General features: G+C 42.7%; 1 protein-coding gene across 12 annotated transcripts in view; it reads left to right on the forward strand.

Annotated features, from left to right (window-relative positions):
• Positions 1–25110, forward strand: part of NCOA2 (nuclear receptor coactivator 2) — a 292908-nt gene that overhangs the window by 217378 nt on the left and 50420 nt on the right. For all 12 annotated transcript variants that reach the window (XM_086695674.1, XM_086695669.1, XM_086695666.1 and 9 more), the window contains 5 exons: positions 12517–12620; positions 16535–16712; positions 19591–19779; positions 22655–22756; positions 23274–23417. In XM_086695674.1, the coding sequence (XP_086551800.1) occupies positions 12517–12620; positions 16535–16712; positions 19591–19779; positions 22655–22756; positions 23274–23417 (717 nt within the window). The remainder of the gene's footprint in view (positions 1–12516; positions 12621–16534; positions 16713–19590; positions 19780–22654; positions 22757–23273; positions 23418–25110) is intronic.

Genomic DNA, 25110 nt, shown 5'->3' on the forward strand with positions numbered 1-25110 from the left:
TACAGGCTCTCCTGTCGGTTTCTACTGCCCAGCGAGGCATGTCAGTGTCTGAATGAGGCTGACCCCTGCTTTCTTTTTAATTGCCTACTGCTTTAAATAGTTGTGGAAGGTTGGTTGATGATTCATTGCCACTCCTGCTTAAACTGGAGAATTTTCATGCCATAGGGTATTGAAAGGGTCATGTTAAAGATGTATTTAAATCTATTATCGTCATTATGAAACACAGTATTGGATGGATATTTAACGGGAACTCTTTCTCTAGAATGTTTTTTGAACTTAGGATACTCTGATGGTGATAACGAAACTTCATATTTTAGAAATTAGGAAGATCTACTTTGGAATTATTTCCCAAATGTCTCCCAGTCTTTTTTTTTTTTTCTTTTCACCTAATCCCTTACTCTAAATACAGTGATCATTCACTGCAACCAGACAATTTGGGTACATGTGTTGAAAATGTACGAATACAGATCAGGTTTCTCGGTTGTATAGGCAAACCTTGCTTTAAATTTTTTTTTTTTTTCAACGTTTATTTATTTTTGGGACAGAGAGAGACAGAGCATGAACGGGGGAGGGGCAGAGAGAGAGGGAGACACAGAATCGGAAACAGGCTCCAGGCTCTGAGCCATCAGCCCAGAGCCCGACGCGGGGCTCGAACTCACGGACCGCGAGATCGTGACCTGGCTGAAGTCGGACGCTTAACCGACTGCGCCACCCAGGCGCCCCAAACCTTGCTTTAAAAAATTCTGAAGCTGCATATATTTGGCCTTCAAAACAAGTCAGACCCTTTATTTTACCAGGCTCTACTTGCCATTTGGTCGGGACAGTTTTAGGTGCCATCCCAAGGTGACAGCTCTTGCCTGTAAGAGGGCCGTGGTGACCTTAGCACAGAACATGAATCACTCATAACAGCTGTGCCCCTCCCTGCACCTTATTCTACATGGTCAGCCCGGATCATTGCACTGCCTTGGTATATAGCCCAAGTTCACAAGACCAGGACCAGTGTGAGTTCCCAGAGGAAGGGGATACTCACAGTTTTATATGTAAAACTGTGAGTTCAAATCAAAACTGTTTCAGGCATTTGAATATAATAGATTAATCTTCTGTTTCTGTGTGGCCTAAGAATGATACTTCGTGTAGTTCTTCCCACAAAAGTTCCAGTTTAGAGAACATAGACCTTCTGACAGTGAAGTTCTTCTTAGACCCATGATTGTACACTTTTCTCTTTTCTCCTTCCTTCCTACCTAAAGCCCTGGGGAATAAACCTGGTTACTTTCCCAAGCTGGCTTTCTCTGGAATAAACATATAAAATTTTTTTAGGTTTTGTATTTATGTTGTGTGTATTTTTTTAAACTGTTGGGTAGCCAGCCTCACTTCCATATGTGGTTACTAATAGGTTAAAAAAAGAAAAGGGGGGGGAACAACAACTTAAAGCAAAAACCATCCTTTTGAACCAGGAAGAGCATAAGCAAACATACAGAGAAGGATTATTGAAACAACCAACAACCAGTGGTGATGGTTACAGGTTCACAGGAGATGGTAGACTTTGCCTGTAGTGATTGTTCAGAATGCCTGAAATGCTGGAGACTAGACCAGAGATAGTCCCTTCTTTTCCTCCCTAAACATTCACATAGGAACTACCTTATGTTTACGTCTTCGTAATTAACCTGGTGAGTTGATGCCGAAGGCACCTCATCTTTAGCTACCAGAGATTTTCGCCCACAGGTGATTCTGGTGGTCACGGAGGGTGAGATCTTCTGGAGCCCGCCTCTAGAGTTGGGCCTTCACTTGCCTCGTGACCCTGGGAGTGGACACTGGGTGCGCTGGGCCTGTCTGGTCCCTGTCCACGGAGCGCTCTTGCCGGGGACCCTGCATTTACCTTCTAGTTCTCGGGAATCCTGATGGCCTGGTCCCTCCCCTCAGCTGTTTCCTCCTGCTTCTGCGGTTGGCCAGAGCCACAGCACAACACATATTTACACGGAGTTCTTACATTGTTATCAGTGCTTTGCTTTCTCTACTATGATGATATGATTTAGCATAATGTAATGTTTTAGGTCTCTAAATTGGATGATTCTATGTTCTATTATCAGCTTCTTGCATTAGGTGCTTGAAATTGGGAACACCTGCTTTTTAAAAAGCACGCTCATGAGGCCCTCCCGTGATTGCCGAAGCCGACCCTGCCAGCGAGGGGCCCGGGGAGAGATGCTCGTAGGCAGAATGAAAGAGGGAATCGTGGCCTCCCTGTGGTACTGTTAGAATCACGGTCGGGGGAAAGGGGAAGAACAGCCATACAACTAGCTGTCGCAGTCTCTTTAGCAGGCATAGGCATCGGGTCCTGCGTCTGCGGAGAACTGGAGGGAGCAAATACCCAGCTGGAAGAAAAGCATAAGAAGAGAAGCACCAGCAGGTCTCACAAGCAGAACATAACATGAGCCGGACAGCAAGGTGCATGTCCGTGAGGGAAGTGGGGAGCACAAAGGACACTAGATGTGGAAGAATGCCCCCCACGGACAAATGAAGGTCAGGTTCTGGGAGGGTTTTGAGTCACCGAACATCCATCACTGAGGTGAAGCAGAGGCTTGAGATTGAAGTCCTGTGAGCAGTCAGAGGGAAGTGGGGATTCATGGCAGGGTCAGCAACAAGGGACAGTGGGAAATAGAGGAACCAGCCCTCCTTCCCTTCCTTCACCCCCACTGCTCTTCCCTTTCTTCCCTGTGCTTTTATCGGATGTCATTCTGGTGGTAATAAGCTTTATGTTAGCCGTGGGGAGAACCAAGTTGATTAAGAAAAGAACCTTGCAGGGGCGCCTGGGTGGCGCGGTCGGTTAAGCGTCCGACTTCAGCCAGGTCACGATCTCGTGGTCTGGGAGTTCGAGCCCCGCGTCGGGCTCTGGGCTGATGGCTCAGAGCCTGGAGCCTGTTTCCGATTCTGTGTCTCTCTCTCTCTCTCTGCCCCTCCCCCGTTCATGCTCTGTCTCTCTCTGTCCCAAAAATAAATAATCGTTGAAAATAAAAAAAAAAATTAAAAAAAAAAAAAAAAAGAAAAGAACCTTGCAGGCCTCTCCAGGAATCTTAGCTCTTCCTCTTTCTAGATGGGTCTCCTGGCCTAGGCGGTGACCTTAGCCTTAGAGGCCAAGGCTTCTCCCTGCCCAGTGTGTAGAAAGAGCAAGAAACCTGAGGCAACACCCAGGCAGGTAGGAGATTTGTAGGACTCTACCTGGGTAGGTCTATCTTCTTCAACGCTAAGAGTGGCTGGGGATATCCTAGAGTCTGATTAAAACTCCCGTGATGCCCAAACTACTATTTTTTTATGAAGCAAGTTATAACTTTCCTAGTGATAATCTGGATTAATAAAATGGGTCTGTTTTTGTTTTCTTTCATCTTCAGAAAGAGCCTTGATGACTTCCACAACCACCACCAAATGGTTTCCCAATTGGCCTGACCACCATAGGAATTATCTTGATGCCCTTAGCACATGGGCTCTGACCTTTTTTCTCATCCCTTTTCTACCTGATACATTGAGTCCCAAAATCAGAGTCTTAAAATAAATCTCCATTATGTTAAGTACACAGTAAGGCTCTTCAGACAGATCCCTCTAAAGAGGCATTGGTGATTTTTAGATCCTGGCTATACTGAATTTCAGCTACAGCTTTGGAACTCTTCAATATTAACCCAATGTTATTGAGCGCCCACTATATGCCAGGCAGTGAATAAGAATATCTTTTTTTCTTAATGTTTATTTATTTTTGAGAGAGAGAGAGCACAAACAGGGAGCGGCAGAGAGAGGGAGACACAGAACCTGAAGCAGGCGCCACGCCTCAAGCTGTCAGCACGGAGCCCAACGTGGGGCTCGAACCCACAAACCATGAGATCATGACCTGAGCCGAAGTCGGACGCTCAACCAACTGAGCCACCCAGGCGCCCCAAGAATATCTTTCTGATAGCCAAGGGGCCAAGAATGTAGTGAAAGGGAAAGATAGGAAAACAAATCAAACATTTTGAAACACTAGGATGAGTGTAGACTGCTACGGGAGTAGACACAGGGCATTGCAGAAACACAGGGGAAGGTACCTGGCTTGATTGTAATGAGCTTCTGGAACAGTGATGGGGTCTTAAAAGAGAACTGTTGGAAGGGCATCTGTACAAATGGAACAGTCTGAGAAAATGCTTAAAATCTGGAAACTGTATGATGCATTTGGGGAGATGTATAATAAATATTGCCGGAGTATAAGGAATATTGGGAGGTGGTGCTCGCTGTGCCAATAAACAGAATGATTTGGGAGAGAAAATATTTGCACTTCCTAGACCAACGTCCTAAAGAGTTTTAGAGACAACTTTTTCTGTCATTTCCATATTTTATCAGAAACTTTATTAAGTCCTCCTATAATGTAATTCTGTTGGCCTTGTTTGCGTTAACGTATGTATGTGAAAAGAAATGAAACGTTGTGTAGTTTGGTCTTTTGAGAATGCCGCCTTTACGTATTCTTAGTGCTGAATTAGAACTTTACCTCACTTCTCATTTCTTTCGCACCCGTTGATTTTTTTTTGTTTCCCTGCCTTCATCTGGCCTCAGTCTCACTGTTCGGCCTCTGAACAAATTATGATTCCTCTGTTTCCTTATTCGGATGACTTCTAAAACCTTAGCCAGCAGAGCCTAGTGAGTTAGAATGAACCCTGAATAAGCAGTTTCCAGATTTTATTGTGCCTTCATCTCACAGGGCCCCGCGGCAGAAGAAAATTCGAGTGGAGACCTACCGCAGTCACACTGGGGGATGAATGAATGCTCACATAATAACTTAGTGACGTGTACTTGTTGCCTTCCCGTTAATGAACTTGCAGTATTTCTGAGGCCGTGTTTCCATGGTTGTACACAGGCTTCTTTCACTGTGCGGTTCCCTGTGTGTCTGATTTTGTTTCACCTTCTGTGACCTGTGAATGTAAGGTCCCACAGCACAGGCGTATTTAGATTATGTAAAAGAGAGATTTTAGACAAATTGTTACATACTCACATAGCTTACTATGAAAGGCTATCCACGGCCTGTTTTACCTAACAACGCGTTGAAACGTAATACATGAAGTGGGGAACTAAATAAAATTATATATTGGTGATAGCAGCTTCAACGATAGAGTTCTTAAGACAAACGCATTTTTAGCCAGTTAATACCTAGAGTTTATTCTGGTTACTATGTTCTCTCTCGATAAGCGCGGTACGTTAATTTTAAAAGTAGGGCCTTTACGTTTGAAACTTGGGGCATGGTTGTCGGGTCTGTTTAAGTAGTCGTGCCTTACTGTGGATGAAAACCAAAACCAAACATGTTGCTTTCTCTGAAGCAGAGCGCGGAGGCTGGGGGCTGTGGGGTCTGCCCGGTGGAGATAGCCTTGAGATTGGTTCATTTGCTGTTTCTTCTTGCCGAAGGGAGACCATGATATGTTAACAAGAAGCTCAGTGTGGAAGGAGGGAGGCAACTTGGGGCTTAGGTTCCTCCCACTGCTAAAGAACGTGCAGCTGCGCGGTTTTAATATGCACGGCAGGAGGTCTCACCAGCTTGATGATATATAGTGCATTAATGTTGAAAAGATAAACACATTTGGAGAGCACAGGAAGGGCCTTGTGTTTTTATGTTAGCAGAATGCTTCCTAATGAATAAGAATGTGCTGCTGGCTTCACAGAGCCATATGGCAGCTTTTCTAATTTTAGTTGGTGCAGATGCATAATTCTCTGGTTTTACCTTCTAGAACCTTTGAGATGCTACATAACTTTTCCTGTAATATTTAATCTATGGTGCTCGGCCAGAAATCGCCTGTCGTTTTGTCCGTGACATCGCTCCTCGACTGTCTCACTACTGCCAGGTTTGACAGTCACTTCACCTGAAGTCAGCCAGCCCCTAAATGCAAGAAAAGACGAGAATTGTGGATCTATTCCCACTAGAGTCTTACAGTTTGTTGTGGAGGTGATTAGACTTGTGTTTGACGTCAATCTACTGAAAAATTGATAGTTTCTGGGTGAGTGATTTTACTCATTTGGAAGCAGTGGAACTAATTATAAAGCCTGCATAAAGTATCAGGTTCCATTTTAGTCAAAGATTCTAATACTTTAAGTAGCACTGCTTCGATAAAAGCAACTACCCTCATATTTGACCAAACGTACAAATAACTTTTAAAGTCCTCCTTGGCTTCACATGTCAGGGGCATCCAAACATGGGCAGCGCTAAAAGTTCTCTATAGATGTGTAAAGATCCTGTGGATTATCTTTCATCTGATGTATTTTTACGGAATGAATCATTGATGTTTGTTTGGATTCTGCCTTTTTAAACATAGACTAATTTCCACAAGCTTTCCCCAGTCTCTTCAGATGATATTTTAAAAGATGAAGAAGTAAGTTCTTCCCGTTATCTTTCATAACAGCCGCGTCGCCCCGTCCCCCTAATGGGCAGACATTAAACAGCGTTTAGGGTTCTAAGTCATCAGTGCCGGAGTTAGAGCAATTAGGTGGCTGTCCCTTGAGCCATGACCACCATCCCTGAGAGGAAATAGGACTCTGTTCTGGTAATGGTTTGTGGAAAGAACCTTTGAATGTATGTATGTGTGTTCTCAGTTCGGTTGCCTAATAAACAAATAGATCAGACTCCTAACGTTACAAGATTGAGTAAGTTACCAAAAATCAATAAGGGATGTCTTAAAAGAACATGTAAAGATCTTTAAAAAACAAAACAAAACAAACAAAAAAAAAAACCCATGATTTGAAAATAGCTAACTATAGTTTTTTTAAGATAAATACATTTTTTCCTTTCTTTTTTTTTTTTTTTTTTTTGCTAAGATCACAGCTTCTGATTTGTTGCTGTTCTCACCAGAAACTTAAATTTTACTTTCAAATCTATGCCTGGTAGATGCCAGTGATAAGGAGCAATTTAATCCAGCTGCTTCAAAAAATACCTGTATTTTAGAATCACTTACGTTTCTAGAGATCAAATGCTTCCCTATTCGCTTTTCCTTTTGTTCTAAGAGAAAACATGAATGATAATTACCTGTAAAGAAAAGCATATGGAATATAATATTAATGATTTTCCCCCAGTTTGTGGTATGACTCATCTTAACACAGTCCCTGAAGAGATAGGGTTTTGTTCTTTGCTTTGAAACTGGAAATCTAATTAATTGGTATTGGATTTCTGGAGTGCAGGCAAATGGAGGAAGGAACTGGACGGGATTGCACTGAGAGCAACCACCCAGGAGGGCAGGGACACTCGGGGAAAGATTACAGAGGCATCCTTGGGTTTTGCATTTGTAAAACTGTGTTATTAAAAAGATCATAGCTGTTTTATGATATTTTGATCTTTTGGGAGAGTGAGGAAGAAAGGGATGGAATTATTTTCATTGTTACTCTCTTAGGTCATATTTTTTATCTAAAAAGAATAATGGTTTAAGTGTAGCAAGAAGAAATAGAAGTCAAGGCATGAAGGAGAAATCTTTTCATAGGCTCTGAAAACTAAATTTTATCATCTCTTTTTCCAATTTAAGAGTTCCATCTATAATGGATTTCATAAGGTTTTGACCATATGAAACTCTGTCTACTCTCGAAACATCTTTCTACTCTTGCGTTTACGGAAGGATATTTTTGTAACAGAATATATTTTTATGGTTAATGGATGCAAAATATAGAAAAGTAAATACAATTTGTGATCACTGAGAAAACTGCCTAATTTAAAAATATTAAGTAGTGTATTTTAGTATAGTAATGCTGTACTTACAGAAGTATAAATATATCTAAGGATTTTGGCTTATTTATATCTGGCACATAAAAATAGCATACTCATCACTGAAAGGCTCCATCAAGATACCAGTATATGTCCGGTTATCATAATAATGTATCTCTCACTGGAGCCCTTTTCTTCCTCCTATTTAATTTCAAGACTCAGCTGAACATTGAACAGAAGTAGTAATTACTTCATGAAAAGTACCCAAAAACAAATTCGTGGCCATTTTAATTTAGATTTCAGTTACATTAGTAAAGCCATACTTCTGTGTGTTTTCTATCGTTTCATATTACAGATTTTATTCTCTTTAATACTGAGAAATTATCAAAGCACAAATTCAATACAGAATTGAATACTAGAAGACAAATTAGTTGAAATGCATACATACAAACGTAGTGAGGACAGGAGTGAAAAGCCCTAACTTCTTGACCCTTCGTCTCATATATTTAGTCTACGAATAGTGAAAATTTCCCGTTCTGTTAGTTACATGAATATTGTGTAAATATTACAACATTTTTAAAGTTCTCTTGCAAATAATCAATACTCTCATTTAGAGTTTTCTTTCAAAACACTTGATCCCCTAATACAATTTCAAGTTGATCTTGTGAAAAATGCACTGTTTTCTTTTTTTTTCTTTTTTTTTTTTTTTTAATGTTTATTCATCTTTGAGAGACAGAGAGACAAAGCATGAGCGGGGAAGGGGTAGGAAGAGGGAAACACAGAATCCGAAGCAGGCTCCAGGCTCCGAGCTGGAGCCCAACGCGGGGCTCGAACTCACCAACTGTGAGATATGACCTGACCCAAGTCAGACACTCAACCGGCTGAGCCACCCAGGCGCCCCCTAATGTGCTGTTTTCATTTTTAGTCGGGAATTCCCAGGGTTCCAGCTTACATGGACTTTTTGCCAGTGTTCCTTAGCGTTGGTTTCCAGAGGCACAGTGGAGACTTCCTCAGGGCCAGATGCCACGTGTCCATCCCACCGGCTTCCGTGTCAGGCTCTTGTCTGCCATCCACTTGCTTATCCTGCCGGGTCCAACTCAGTTACAACGTACGTGAAATATTTTCGGCTGTGTCCAACGATCCTTATCTCTTCTTTGAACTTAAAGTTAGTTCCTTGCAATTATCCCTAAATTGCTCTCATTTAGTTCGATTGTAACTGTTTTGCCCTCCCAGCTAGATTTAATCTCTCAGCTGACAAGGATTATTCACTCCACTTGCACCACAGGCAGAGCGAGACACTGAGACACAGAGACGAAGAGACTGCTGAATAGATCCCGGTGTTACTGGTGACTTCCCCATGATGGCCACTCACTCTCCGTGACTTCCTGTTGGCTGCTTTTCTCCTTTGAAAGACTGAGCAGTTGGATATTATAAAGAGAAAAAAATGACATGTCTTAGTATTACAAATAATTTTTCAGGATGATTACTTTTAAATTGTTCTTTAAACTCTACAAAATATTAATGGATGAATTTAGGAAAACTTGGGTCTTCAGAACAATGATCAGATCCTCAAAATGTAAATATCTCACAAGGTATATTGATGGTCTTTAAAAGGCTTGGAAATGGATTGTCACAGACACTCTTATTTTCTATTTATTTCGCCCCACAAACAGCATTATTATAGACCCCCAGCAAACAACAGTTTCTTACTATTGTGCTCTCAGAATCGCATACGACAAATCGCCTGCTGGTTTCTGGCGGTCAGCAGTAGGTACGGAGTTGCCCTTGTGATTAGTAGCTTGTGCTTTATGAGTCACTTTCCCCCAAGAGTAATCTGAATTAATCAATCCATACTTTGAAAAGGATAAAACCACCAGTTTTAACAGTGGAAGGATACGAGAAATGGGGACCTGAAACAACATTAGATGCCTTAAAACTTACTGAGTAAGGCAAAGCAAGATGATTTATCTCCTCAAGAAACCCTTTCTCCCATATTTCTGACCCTGCCTACCTGTTCCATTCCTCGCCCTGCACCCTGGAGGGCCCTTAGACCTAAAGGGGAAAATCTATTCCTTTTTCCACCCCCATCTCACCCACCTGCCCACGCCCCTGTTGCCTCCTACGTTTCTGGGAATAAGTGCCCGAGGTGGATCTAGTCTTGTTAGCCACCAGGTATTTAGTGAAAATCTGCTCTGAAATAGGGACAGTGCCCATTAAGGATACAGATACAGTGCCGCCTTCATAAAATCTATCTTCTGGTGGGGTAGCATACTGTTTATTTCCTGGACTGTGATTCTCACTGCAGGAAGTGGGGAGGACAGGATACCTTCCTAGGAAGATACATCAGAATGTCATTCAAAGAAAGCTTTTTCAGTCTGCAAATTCTGGTAGATCCTCTCTGGGGAGGTTGTCTTCTCATGTCCACCATTCCGATTTGAGAATCACCACTGCTACTGAAAGAGGTTACTGATGGGAGCACGATGCTCCCGTCAACAGTGAGGAGATTAGAGCAAAGGGTGCAAATTACTCTCTCTGCGGGATGTTGGCACGTCGCTTTCACGCTGCCACAACACCAAAGACAAAAAATGAATTAGGATGCAGTAGGACCACATAAATATATAATATCTATTTTATGAGTTTTAAAATTTAGTATTAATGAAACTCAGGATCCTTAGGCCCGAAGCCTGCCGGGACCTCCACAGTACCGGCTGCTAAATTAGATGAAGCAGGAGGTGATGGGGTCAGTCCTATTCCTGGACTGGTGGGTAGCAAAATGAGTGGAAACTGTAGGGAAATCTGTAGCCTTACAGAGTGAAGTAGCAAAGAAAAAAGAAAATTACGCGCCCCAGTATGCGTTTACTTGGAGTATGTTTGGCAATGAAAAAGACTCTAGGCAAATGGGGATGGTAGGGGAGGGTCGTCTGCAATAACTGTCTGGAGAGCCTGAGGTACGTCCTGCCCCAGTTGAGGCTGAGGCGTTGGGCTGAGACCGAGTCTGCAGATAAAGCAAGGGGGCAAGGTGCCTACCAATCAAGAGCTGGGGACGGCAGCAAAGAAACGACCAAAATGAAGACTGACAGATCCTCACAATATTGACCTAGAAAGGCTACCAGATAAGATCTAAGATCTAAGATCTATTTAGATCTTAGGAGGTGATCCAGGAGTATAGTAATTGAAAAAGCAGATACAGACCGCATATGATAAGCTCTGCAAAGAAGTTGCTAAATTTGGCATTAAGTAAGGAAGAACTAATACAAGTATGCTAGCAGTAAGTTCTATTTGTAAACTACTTTGTAGTTTTTAATTTTTTTAATGTTTATTTTTGAGAGAGAGCGCACACGCGCACTCACAAGTGGGGCAGGGGCAGAGAGAGAGGGAGACAGAATCCGAAGCGGGCTCCAGGCCCTGAGCTGTCAGCACAGAGCGCGTCGCGGGGCTCAAACTCAGGAACCGTGAGATCATGACCTGAGCCGAAGTCGGACGCTTAAGCGACTGAGCCACCCAGGCGCCCCACTACTTTATAGGTTTTACAGTGTGTTTTACATGACATCCCATTTACTCCTGTCACAGTCCGTGATGCATGGAAGGCACGTACTAAGGCCTTGAAGAGTTGGGAGTTGAACTTACACTTGAACTACAGCAGTCACCTTCCCTTCTCCCCTGATAAATATACACGTGGGAGTGCTCCGTCCTGGGAGTGGCAAGATTTGGAGGACCTGAGATTCCCAATTATTTTCTAGGTTCTCAGGTACAAATTCAGATTTCCAGATTTTTAGAATACCGTGTAAAAACTTTTTTCAAAAAAAAAAAAAAGAAGAAACCGCCGCAGCAGCCGCAAAATTTATCAAGGTCATGAGAGCAGGTTGATTCTAAGTACTAAACGGATTTACGGTTTTCTTTATTTGCATTTAATTACAATGGTAACATTCAGTGTAAACAAGGATATAATTTATTCAGGTGCAAATAATTGGCACATTGGTTTTGTGTTGTTTCCTAGCAAGTTGACGATACGTATCCATTATGCTTTAAACTTTTTTTGGCGTTCTTGAAATAACTAGTTTGCATAACTATTGATGACTGGACATCTATTTATTCTCTGAGAATTGTCCATGAGGGGCATTTCCCCAGGCCCTCCAGGCCTGAACGCTGCCTGGTACATTGTAAGCCGGAGCATATGTTGTGCCTCCTGTCCTAAAAGGGCGGCCCCTGAACTCTAGGGGCTTGATAGGGTGCCTGTGGTCTCTGCCTGAAATCGTTCAGCGCCTTCGACCAGACAGGGACCGCCAGCCTTCAGGCCACTTTCACTGTGAATGTGATGAGAGGTGGAGCAGTAGGAGAGCCCACGAGGCACTTGTTACAGCGTGTCACTTGGGCGCAGCGGTAGCAAGCTAGGACTCCTGTTTGTTCCTTCAAACACGTGGAGATGTGTCTCCGAATGTGCTACCGAATTCTGAACAGCAGGCCTTCCGTTATCCTGGTTTGCAGAGTCCCCTGAGCAGAGACTAATTGTGCCATAGTGTTTGGCGGTTTTGTCATCTAGAAAAAAAAAAAAAAGGCTCGTCGGGGACTAGCATGAGACCACTAAACTCATTTTAGCCACTGCCTGAGAGGGGATCTGAGCCACAGGTTCTGGAGGTGAAAAGTTAATGTTCTGCTTCCTGTTTCCAGCAGTTTCCCCCATTCAGCGGCAGTGGGGATGTACTCTAACTCTTTTATAGCCACGTCTGATTCCACTAGAGATTTAAAAAATCATGACAATAAAAATGTTTCTGTGTCATTCTGTCCTTGAAAAAGCAGTGCCATTGAATTCACGCTTCTGTTTGTTGCAGAGAAAGCAGCAGCTGCCAACATAGATGAAGTACAGAAGTCAGATGTGTCATCAACAGGGCAGGGCGTCATCGACAAGGATGCGCTGGGGCCCATGATGCTTGAGGTAGCACGCCCTCATTTTCGTTCTGTACTTTATGGTGTTGTTGGTCTTCACATTATTATGTTTAATTTTCAGGTGAATGTAACGTAAGGACAATCTACGCTTAATTTTCAGTCTTGAGGATGGGGTGCCGCTGACCTGTTGAGCTTGCTAACACGTATTTATCTAGCTCCTCATTTCAGCACATATACATTTCAGGGCGACAATAGAGAATTAAAGGAACTAGATTAGAATACAAATGGACAGACTTTCACTGCCAGTTGAGCATTCATTTTGGAAAACCATGTCCACAAGTCCCATTAACTTCTGCGATAGAGTTTCTGTTTGAAATGTTCCCCCAATTTTTAGGTTTTATATTATGCCGTATACACGTGCCTATATGTGCAGGTTAAAATTTGAGGACCAGGCAGAGGCTTCCGCTTTTTCTTTATGCTGCTTCAAACCAGCTCCTCTCCTAAAGATGAGAACTGAAGTAAAGGCAGAACTATTAAGATAAGCATCACAAATGTAGTGGTTGGTCTTAACTCCCTGTTGCTGATTAACTTTCGGAAGTTTTACGACCAGAATACTGTCTAGAATTTGTAGAGTCCGGCTCTCCTATTTTATGAACTAGCACAGTATTAAACACCGAGTGCTTTGCTGTACCTGTTCCAAAATTAAAATTCAAGATGTGGGCTATGGTAAGATGAGGGAAAAAAATGTCAGTGAATGTATAACAAGAAGCAGAGGAGCCCGGAGACATAAATTATGTCAGTTCTCAGGATAATTTACTCTGCTGGCGATAGGATGAGACTGAAAAGTACTGCACGGCCAGGAGCCTGGCAGCGTTGTCACTGTGGGAGCAGCGACTCGCAGCAGCAGCCGTACGTATGTGAGAAATTAGGGTTTTTAAAACGAAGGTAACCAGTCGTTGCCCTCCTTTATTTTAGCTGGCGCTTATGATCGTGGGTTTGTTTTTGTTTTTGTTTTAGAAAATCTGACTCTGTGAAAATTTATCTCACAGGTGGAAGTGCGGGGGGTGGTGGGCGGGGGGACTTTTGAAAAAAAGTAAAGACCATCTGACCCAGTCCTTGTATTTAGAAATGACGGAATTCCTGGAGCTGGACCTGCTAGCCAAAAGGCTTTAAATGACCTCGTGTGGCCCCTTGCTTATTTCTCTTGAATCGCTGGCTTGACAGTATCCAGCTACAATTTTCAGGGAAAAAGCATGAATACACTTAACCTGATTTTCCAGAGTCAACAAGGAAGGCCAGAGAGTGCTACTTCCTGCTTGGTTCTTAGAAACAGATAAGACACCTCTAACAGGGTGGATTATTTAGAATTAGATGAAAGTAGATATGTTCCCGGGAACGTTTTTTGAATTATAAACAAAATTGGTTTGAAAATCATAATCTGAATTATTAGATGATTATATTATTAGGAAATTCTCATATATCTGTGTTTATTCCTTGCATGGGAGAAGGTTAAAATAGGGTAAGCACTTCTGGGAAGATTTTTGAAGCTCCAAAAGTGAAATGTTTGGAGTAACCCCAAGGCTGTGATGCAAAGCCCTCTGAGCGCACGGTCATTGATTATAGATATCTGATGGCTGGGTATCAGTAGGCCTTCTCCCGTAAAATCCAGCCAACGTTTTTGCTGTTTTAAAGTAGTCTTCAGCGAATTCATTGTACTCATTTGAGTACTTGTGGAGCAGCAGGACCTTAGTGCTGAATATGTTAGAGAGCTAATGCCTGAATCTAGTGACTTAAGGTTTGAATTTAAGTGTTTTTCCCTGTTTACATGGAATAATTTGAACAGGGAAAACTTGTTCCCGTTGAGCTGTTCCTAGGCATAGATGCACACTCATGCTTACATCATAGCATAGTGGTTGCTAGGCAACAAAACCAAATGTCAGCTTTTTTCATCAGAGCATATCATAGTGTGCTTTTAAAAAAACACAGTCTCATGAGATGAAACACTTTCATCTTTCAGTTATACTATGCTACAAATCAGTCTTTTTATCATGGTACAAAACATGTGAGAAGCTGTTTGCACTTTCAAAAGTGAACTATAAGTAATATAATTATGAAAATCCCTGTGAATGTATATCTGAAGCAGTTAGTTTAAAAGGATACGTGGCACATAACTAAACAGCTGACTTGCTTCCCTTCACCCTTCCCAGACGTACACCTGCATACACATACTCACACAAGGTTTTTTAGGGGTTGGTGCCAGCCTATTATGGAGGCCATCTCCATACAGTCTTGCTTTGCCCCGCAAAATTAGTTATACAATTGGTAAAACCTGACAGAATATTTAAGAAAAACTTAAAACCGAATGGTGTTATATTTAAAAAAAAAAAAAAAAAAAAAAAAACTTTTCACTGGTGCCTTATGGTCATTTCTAATTTGAGAGAGCACTTAGTTTTGTGAAGAAAATAGAATTAAAGATGGAATATATTCCCAAAAAGCTCACAAAATAGGAACTGTTAAATAATAAGGAGAAAGCAAACTAGGATAAAAGTAAATACTTCATACCCCATGCATACACATTGTTGTATCAATATACACATGTAACATTCATGTTAAAAACTGTGGTAAACACATAGCACGGAGAAACTGACATAAACTGGGTAAACCAGCTGACCCTGTTTCGAGGTACACCTGATCAATATCAAGCCTTCTCTAGTCCTGATGGTTCACCTAATCCATAAAACAGGATCTGACATCAAGGATCAGAAATGGAAAGGAGGAGTCACTAAGAAAAACTCCCTGAACTCTCAACTTTTGCCTCACCAAGGTGAACATGGTAGGAAAAGACTGGGGTGAATATCAAAATAGAATACTCTGCCGCTTAGCAATCACGAGCATGAGCTGTAGAGTCGGGTCCACCTGGATTCCAGCTTTCCAGCTCTGCCACTGGCGAGTTTCAAGAGCTTACACAAGCCACTTCACCTCTTTGAATCTCAGTTTCTTCCTCTGTAAATTGGAGAAGACATTCCTTCCAGAGTTGTAAATATTAAGATGACATAATGTGTTTAAGGCACAGTGAACATGCTCAGTAGTTATTCTTATTACGTTCATTTCCTGAAATGATCCCAGAGCCTTTCTGTGCTTCCCTAATCTAGATTGGCATGACAACAGCAAGGAGTGAGGCCAAGCACACGTTATGGGAAAGCGCTAATGTTATCTGGGTGACTAGGGACCTGCATCTCGATGACCTGGAGAACAAGTAGTAGAAAAGGGCACAATTAGTTCACTTTCCAGCTGTCGCTGTCAAAACCCAAACGTCAAGTCCCCTTCCAGTCTTGGGACAGTGCCGGCCACATCTCCACCTGTGGTCCCCATTGCCATATCAGAGAGACACTTCGCAGACCCTTTCCCCAAACCAAAAGGATTGGCTTTTGAGATCATTTGTAATTCTTTCCATTTAAACCCTGGCAGCTTTAAAGGTAATCAAATCGGGGTTTGTTTAATTTTTTTTCTCTTTAAACTGAGGGGAAATTAGCAATGACCCCTTCCTCCCATTGTATTACATGAGAAACTGTACAACATAATTACTTTGTTTTGGGTTGGTAACATAAATGTTGTTGTCGGGCCGTGTGGAGTCCACCAATATAATTTTGAAAATATAGATAAATGCCTGTACTTACTTGGCAGTAATTATTATCTTGTGATAAAATAACAGAGTAATGTTGGTCATTTAGTGTGCGGTAAGAAACCCTGATCTAGGGTCTCTCCCACTTACTAAGATGGAATAATTTCACCAAGAGAAAATGTGCTAATTGTTCCTAAAAACTAAGAGAGGGGCAAGAGAGAAATCTCTTTTCTATCTATATGTGAATTATACATTTCCCTTAATGGGATCAGCCCTTCTTAACAACTGCATATGATTTTCTGTTGTATCATGTCTAACACAATTTGCGCCTTTTCCCTCAGGCCCTTGATGGGTTCTTCTTTGTGGTGAATCTGGAAGGCAACGTTGTATTTGTTTCAGAAAATGTGACACAGTACCTAAGGTATAACCAAGAGGAGCTGATGAACAAAAGTGTATATAGCATCCTGCATGTTGGGGACCACACTGAATTTGTCAAAAACCTGCTGCCAAAGTCTATAGGTAAATGATGGTCTGCCGGGTCCCCCCCCCCACCCCCATACACACGTGGTCTTGGTTGGAGGGTAAAGTAGCACTGTATTACATCAGTAACTGGGTACTTTTAGAGATGCTTAGATTAAGTGTTTAAACTTAAAAGTCATGGAGAAAGGGGCATCTGCAGATCGTGATCTTGAACAAATGATTGTCTTGATCCTCAATTTTAAAGTACATGAAGAGAATTCAGATGGAAAGTACTCCTGTGGCAACTGTTTTCATGGGGTTTGTGGTGTGGTTTTTTAAGAGGGTGCCACATTGCCTCCCTCTCTATCCAGTGCCAGCCGACCCTGCTTTGTGCTTTTTCCCCATGATTAAGAAGCAGAAGGTCATGAGAAGTTTGAGAATTTGACTTCACAGAAACAGAACCCTGAGTCCATTTTGTGAAGGGAGTACGCGTGTGGGTGCATACGGTACTGTAAAAATAAAATGTTAAGGAACAAGTGGCATATAGAGGTTCAAATGCTATCAGCCTGGGAGCCCTAAATGGGCCCTTTCATTTCCCAGACGCTCCGGTGGCTGTGCAGGTGTCCCCCTCAGACACTGCCTCCTTACCCCGTTTCACATCCCTGACTCCACCTCATCTGGAAGATGCTGTCCAGGAGCGTCCGAGAGTGTTGAGGGCCACATCGGAACGTGGGTGGTTCACAGCATGGACCCACCTTAGCCGCTGCTCCGGGGCATCACCGTTCCCACTTACTGAGTGGTTCTTTTTTAAATATTCTCACTTAGACTGATGATGCTAAGAACATTTTCACAGATAAAAGGAAGTGCATATTTCAGGACAGAATAAGGTCAGGTCCTGAGTTAGCAAGTATTTCTGTTCTTTTTTTTTTTTTTTTCTCCAAATTGTTCCTATTAGCTGGTCTTACTGTTAACCACAGTAAATAGAAGAAGGCCCTTTTAAATTCCATTATGGCTCTCTTTTCCTTGGTTACGATAACCCTTTGTTCAAAGTGACTGCAACAGTAATACAAAACTTAGGAATACTCGTGTGAGATTCTTTTATTATATTCTCTAGTAAGTGAACAAGAAAATAGGATTTCTCATTTCAAGTAACTAATATTTTCAAATCTCTTCAGTAATTTTATGACTTCCTCAAAGGACCTATGCTTATTAATTTGGTATTATTAATCCACTTGTCTGAAGAGCTCTTTTCCTTACTTCACATTGTACTTTTTTTATATTTTAAGATTCCTTATTAACCTGAGGTAATAAGAACTCTTTTTTCTTTCTTCTTTGATTTCTCTGTGTTAAGTCTCCATGTCGTGGGTGAGCTTGCAGAAACGCTGACGGTGACACAGATCCCCCACGTCTGCCGAGGCGCATAAAGCTAGCTGTGACTCCTTCTATAATTCTCGAACAGCTTCTTGCAGTTAACTTGAAATTTCTTTTTTTCTTTCTAGAGTGTGTTTTCTTGTTCATTCCTTCACAGCCCAGCGGCTATGGGTTTAGCCTTGCATTCTCCAGAACACCTAGATGTCTTTTTAAGTGTTTTCCAGCTAGTGAGTTTTGAGGGTATGTTTGCTGATCTTCTCGCTGGCCCTTTTTGTGATCCCCCCTTTCATTGTCCTCCTGGCCATCATATTTCTTAGAGCATAAAGAAGAACAAAGAAAAGATTCCAGCTCTTCTAGTAGTTGAGCATCTTTCTCATCAGTTTTCTCCTCTGTGGAATGAGAAAGTGGATCCGGCGATCCAGAAACATGAATCCTCAAAATCAGTCATTCTTTTGTTTCTCTTGATTCACTAGTGCATTTCCCCAAAAGTAGTCTTTCCTCTGTCATTACCTCTCTCCTGATGTAATACACACATTTCTGAGTGTGGACACCAAAGCAGAAGACATGTGAAGTAGTCTTTCATTTGATAAGAAATAAATGACATTAGCACTGCATCGCAAGGAGTTTTCAGTCTAATTGAGGAAATGTACATGAAACCAAAAAAAAAAGCTACAATAGAGTCATTCAACAGTCAAGTTACAAAATATACACTAAAAGTTCTATAAAATTCGGGGCACCCGCGTGGCTCAGTCAGTTGAGCGTCCAACTCTTGGTTTCACAGTTCATGGGTTCGAGCCCGTTATCGGGCTCTGCGCTGACGGTGCGGAGCCTGCTTGGGATTCTGTCTCTCTCTGCCCTCCCCCGCTGCTGCTCGCTCTTTCTCTCTCTCTCAAAATAAATAAACTTAAAAAAATTTTTTTTCTGTAAAATTCTATAAAAGAAAAGATCTGCGAAAGGAGGCGGTATAGGGATCTTGGCCTCAGAGCAGGCTACGTTTGGGTGGGAGAAATAGAGGCAGCTGAACACTTTAGAGAAGGTCGCAGGAGCAAAGGTGTCCACGCAGGACCGAGTATGGAGGACCGTGGGGGAGGCTCATGCTGGCCCACGGGGGAGATCTGCTTAGATGGATACGGTGCGGCTGGTTACTGAGATTTCATTTATCAGTTTGAGTGGCTTTCCTCTTCCTGACCTGTTAAAAGAACTTTTATCCTTGTAAGGTCCAAATCCTTTTAAAGAACTTAATGCATGCTACAGTTGGTGCCAGCTACAGATTTTTGAGCAGGGGGTAACATATCTAACACTAGAATACAAGTAGGTGGAACTAAATTTCCAAGAAACCAAAGCAAGGGAAACACAAAAAGAAAGAACTGTATGCTAGTAATAAATAACCAAGGCCTGCGCTTGAAAGGAAGGAGTCAGGGTGAAGGGTAAGAAGTGTAAAAGTTATTTTGAAAATCCCAAGAGTGTTCCCAGGTTGTTAAAACAGTAGCATCATTTTGATAATTCGGCAGCGGTGAGTCTGATGTTAGTTCCTTGGTAATTCTCGGCTTGCTCTCGCCTCACTCAGTGAACGGGGGATCCTGGTCTGGCGAGCCTCCCAGGCGGAACAGCCATACCTTTAATTGCCGGATGCTGGTAAAACCTTTGCCTGATTCGGAAGAGGAAGGTCACGACAACCAGGAAGCGCATCAGAAATATGAAACTATGCAGTGCTTTGCCGTCTCTCAACCAAAGTCCATCAAAGAAGAAGGAGAAGGTAGGGCAAAATCAGGATATTTCGTATGTATCTGTGTATTTATTCCTGTGCTACTTCTTTCACTCTTCATTATCTAAAACTCGTGGCCACACAAAGAAAAATTTAGACGTGGGTTCTTTATCCTTTTCACCTACTTAATTCTTGTGACGAATTCAATTTTTATGTCTGTAAAACAGCACTGTCCGATAGAATGTTCCGCGGTGATGGCCGTCCAGGGCAGCCCCTACTAGCTGCATGTGGCTCTTGAGCCTTTGGTGTTTCAATAATGCAAATGGGGAACCGACTTTTCTACTTTATTAAGTTTACGATTGCATAGCCACATGTGACTAGCAGCTGCCTAACTAGAGAAGCTCTCTTAGTGGTTAAACCTCCCAGGGATCCTAAGCTCTTCTGAATGTCTACTGTGAGCCACAGCCTAGAAAAATGCATAAGTACAAACAACTTGTTTCATACACTTTCCAGGGGTTAATGGATTCCATCTAGTTTATCCGTGGATGCAGGGTCCAGGATATGGTGTATGTGATAGAATGATACTTGAGAGAGGCTAGAGACGGGAGTGGGGAATGGAGAGGACTTCAAGCTCGTAGGCCCGCCCCCCTAAGGAGCTGCTGATTAGTGTCCAACCCCCGTGCCCTCCAAGCGAGCCACGCCACGCCGCGCCGCAGAGGGTCACTGTCTAATGTGAAGCAGTGCCGAAGAAAGCTTACTGCGTGCGTAGCAAGAGAGGAGGTGTGGAGGAGCGCTGGGCGAATGGAGACCTCGTGGGCTTTGTAGTCAGACGGGCCAGGTCAGCCACTTACCAACTCTGTGACTTTGGGCAAGTTTTTTGACCTCTCTGGCCTACAGTTCACCCTCTCATCAAGGGGAGTCAAGAGTATCAGTATCAGAGTATAGTAAGGATTAAACGAATATGCCTGAATCACGATTGGCATTAATTACTACAGAACGTCCTCGACTTACGGTGGTTTGACTTACATTTTTTTTTTTTTTTTTTTAACTTTACATTGGTGCGAAAGCGATACACATTCGGTAGAAACCATACTTTGAAGTTTTGAATTTGGATCTTTTCCCAGGCTAGCGATATGCCTACAATGCTCTCTCAGGATGCCAGGCAGCGACAGTAAGCTGCAGCTCCCAGTCAGCCACGCGATCGCCAGGGTTAACGACCGGTACACTCACAACCGTTCCATACCCACGTGTCCGTTCTGCTGTTCGCTTTCGGGATGGTGTTTAATAAATTTCATGAGATGGTCAGCACTTTAGTAAAACATAGGCTTTGTGGTGGATGATTTTGCCCAACCGTGGACTGTGTGTATTTGAGCACATTTAAGGTAGACTAGGCTAAGTTATGCTTGGTAGTTTAGATGTTTTAAATGCACTTTTAACTTACAGTATTTTCATCTTAAGATGGGCTTATCAGGACATAACTCCATTGTAAGTTGAGGAAGTTCTGTAGTTATTTGGTTTTATATGCAAGTAATTTGTAATTTAAATTTTATTGAAAAGTAATGGGGCTCTCAGAGGTGACATAATTTTTCAAAACTAAGTTTTTCCCTAGGTATGCAATGTTGAGGGATTTTTTTTTTCCTGTTATGCAACAGAGTACGTGCTGCTAATTCACCCATCTAGGATACTGTTCTTAAAGTGGTAGAAAAAAGACGTAACTGACCTAATTTGTGACTTTGTGCTGTGTATTTAAACACTTTTGTACCTTTAAAGTCTGGTTCTAGATAATTAACACAGTATGGCCTGAGAGTAGGGTTTCTGAGCCATGGTGTGCTCAGATTCGAATCCCGGCTTCACTAGTTTTGTATGGTGTTGGGCAAATTACTTAAACTTCGTGCTTTGGTTTTCTCCTCTGTTAAATGGAGATGATACTATCCCTGCCTCGTAGAGTTCTCACAAGGACTAAATGAACTGATAGCCTCTAAAGCAGCTAAAAAGAGGTCTGCCTCATAGCAAGTGCTCAAAAATTTAGCTTTTATTATGTGGGTATATTTGTGATACCCACCATTACTAGATAGATTTAGAGAAATTCTTTCCCAGATTTAAAGATGAATAATCATAAATCAATGACATAAGATATGGAGACTATCATTTTAACCTTTTATCCAGCATTTTCAAAAATAAAAGAGCTACACAATGTGTTCCGCTTGTTACAAAGATAAATAAAACATCTCCGTGTTCTCTAGAAGTGAACACAGATGAATAAAACAGTCGACATGGGTGAGGAATAAAGGCCTAGCGTTGGCCATGTGAGAAACCAGCCGAGGCCGAGATTCCCAACTGTAATGCAGCCGCCCTGGTGCCTGCCACACTTTCTAGGATTTCGTTCGTGTTCACATCTAGACTTCATTTATACTCTGCGTTAAATCGCTCGTTGCCATTCTAGGGGTAGTTCCGTAGCTGGGTAGAAGGTCTATCTAGCTTTCCTATATCGTGGTGAACCAAAAACTCAAGGAGCAAACCCTCGACAGAGCAGAGTATCAGGTTTTAGTTTTCGCCATTTGTCTACTTTATGTTGAACTAAGCTGGTTGTTCCCATCAGCCATTCCGTGAGAAAGGATTACACGCTCTTCCGTCCATCGCTGAGCAGGTAGTTTTCAGGGCAGGAATGCTAGCGTGGTGGGTGTACTTTCACGGCGTGGGTCGTGTGGCTTCAGCAGCTGACCCTGCACGGCACACCCTATCCTGTCCCCCAGCTGCTTCCCACTCAGGGGAGGAGAGCATGAAGCCAGTGAGCGGCAGAGGCACACAGCGTTTGGGCACTCCCTCCTTCACTGATTTACAAGGTCATGTTATCATAAAGACATTTGAGTTTGTTTGAATCACTGAAAAAGCCTATTATGATAACCATAAATGTATATGATTGAAGATTTGCAGTCCTGCTTGATTTGTGTGGCAAGAAGAGTTCCCATGAAGGAAAGACCAGGTCTTCCCTCATCAGAAAGTTTTACTACTCGCCAAGATCTCCAAGGTAAATTTTCTTTCCAGAGAAGACCGGGGGTGCCTGGGTAGCTCAGTCGATGTAAGCATCAGGCTCTTGATTTTGGCTCGGGTCACCATCTCACGGTTTGTGAGTTCGAGCCCCGTGTCAGGCTCTGTGCTGACAGTGTGGAGCCTGCTTGGGATTCTCTGTCTCCCTCCCTCTCTGCCTCACCACTGCTCACACAATCTCTCAATAAATAAACAAACAAACAGATTAAAAAAATATATACCAAAGAAATCATTGTAGAAGCTACATATTTGTAATGTAAGGAATATATTTAGAAGATCACAAAGAAGCTGGGAATAGGGACTGCTACCGGGGCAGAAGCCTTGAGGAGCTCGAGGAAGAAGGGGCGGGGGGGGGGGGGGGGGGGGGCACCTATTTTCACTGTCTACCCTTTGTGTGCTACCTGTTCTAAATAAGTAAATTTTATCTTTTAAAATGTTAGTCATTTTCATAAATAATAGATGAGTACGTAGGTATAATGCTTGCTGTTATTTACTAGGCAAGATCACGTCACTGGATACCAGCACCATGCGGGCAGCCATGAAGCCAGGCTGGGAGGACCTGGTGAGAAGGTGCATTCAGAAGTTCCATGCGCAGCATGAAGGGGAATCTGTGTCCTATGCTAAGAGGCATCATCATGAAGGTAGGCATCTCTGCATGGTACTTTGCTTGACGTTGATTTTGCTATGTTACTACTTCCTGTGGAAGCTTTCTCTGAAACAGTGGTTCTGAAGTTCACCTCAGGAAACTCGGGTCTGTTGACTTTTTGTGTTCATACGTACTTTGCATCATCCGGCCCAGAAAATGCTGCCATCTAAAGGAAAACTTTGTAGACTCTGTGGGACAGAAGAATGAGATGACTAGAAGATAATTTCATAAAAACAGAAGAAAAGGAAGGGAAAAAGGTCATGTTCGCTGATCCTAAGGCTTCTGTATATAGAAAACTACCTAATCAGGTACCACTTAATATCAAAAGAAATACCTGAGTCCTAAAGACAATCTGGAAGTAAGAACGAAATGAAATGTGCAAGAGCAGCTAAATTCCTGATAGGGGTCTCCCCGGCCCTCCTTCCACGTGATGACCACCGAAGACTGCCCAGGTATTTCTAGAAGGCTCCAAAAAATGAGGGGACTTGACTGAGGTCACGGGGCAGCTAGACTAGACCGTAATTAACAGGACCGCTAGAGCCAAAGCCAAGACTTCAAAGTCCTGTGTCAGTAATAACAGCAGCCCTCACCGAGCACCCGGCCTTTGTCCGACGCTGTCCTTCTTTGTAGTATCTTGTTGCTTCTCAGCAACAGCCTGTGGGCAGGCGTCAGGAACTCAAGTTATCAACGGGAAGGCGGACGCAGATGAAGTGACTGGTCAGCACCCGAGCTTAATCTGAGGTGTCTCCTGGCAGTCTCCCTGTCGTGCCGCTCCCAGAGTTCTTTGCACAGAATCCCGTCTCTTCTAGTGCATTCTGGTGTTTTGTCATACTGGTGAGAACAAGGGGGGAAAGATGCCTTTTCCTTAGCTCTTCCTCATTAAGTACTAGGTGGGGGAGGGGGAGAGAGACCTCTTCTTCACCTAGTCTCCTGATCTGCTCCCATGGACGCCGTGCGTCCGGCGCGGGGCGCCTGGCTAGTGGGCCTGGATTCCCCAGGGAGCAGCCACCGTGCCTGTGAGGGACGAGGGGCGGCGGAGCGTGCCCTGCGGCTCGGTTGGGCGGATTGTCAGCGTTTTGGCAGAAAGAACATCCCGACTCCTCATTGAAAACAGAGTTTTAGTTTGCCCTCTTCCCTTCGATGTGCATCTGTGACCTTAGCATTTTACCAGTAGTGTTTGCTTAGACTCTGTGTTTTAAGACCGCTGATGAAAAAGTACAAATCGTAAATGACCTCTCTCCCCATTCCCTTACTTTTCTCCTCATCTTATTCATCTTTTTCATCTTCTTTATCCTTCTCAGAAATAAGCACACAATCCAGAACCTTGTGTCTTTCAGCATTTTTTTTAAGTTGGAAAGAATAAGAGGAAATAGAGGTTCTACACTTGGCAGAAATCAGTATTTAACCTACTGTTTCACTAGATCTGGTTTAAAATTTAAAAAATAGTAACAACAAAGAACAAGAAATCACCACGAGCAAACATGGTCAGTATCCTTGAGTCCGGAGTAGCAATGCCCTACACGGAACTCTGTGGCCTCCCTTTGTAAACAAAAGGGTTTACACAAGTGTACCAGACACCGTGGTAGGTTTAAACAAGCGGGACCCACTGAAAGGAAACTCCAAAATGTATGAAATAGGTAAGATCGAAGGTGATCGATCACACTGAGTAAAAATCTCCTAAAATGTGG

This window comes from Puma concolor, chromosome F2 (assembly GCF_028749965.1).
Source record: "Puma concolor isolate L17-30 chromosome F2, mPumCon1.1.hap2, whole genome shotgun sequence".
Classification (NCBI taxonomy): Eukaryota; Metazoa; Chordata; class Mammalia; order Carnivora; family Felidae; genus Puma; species Puma concolor.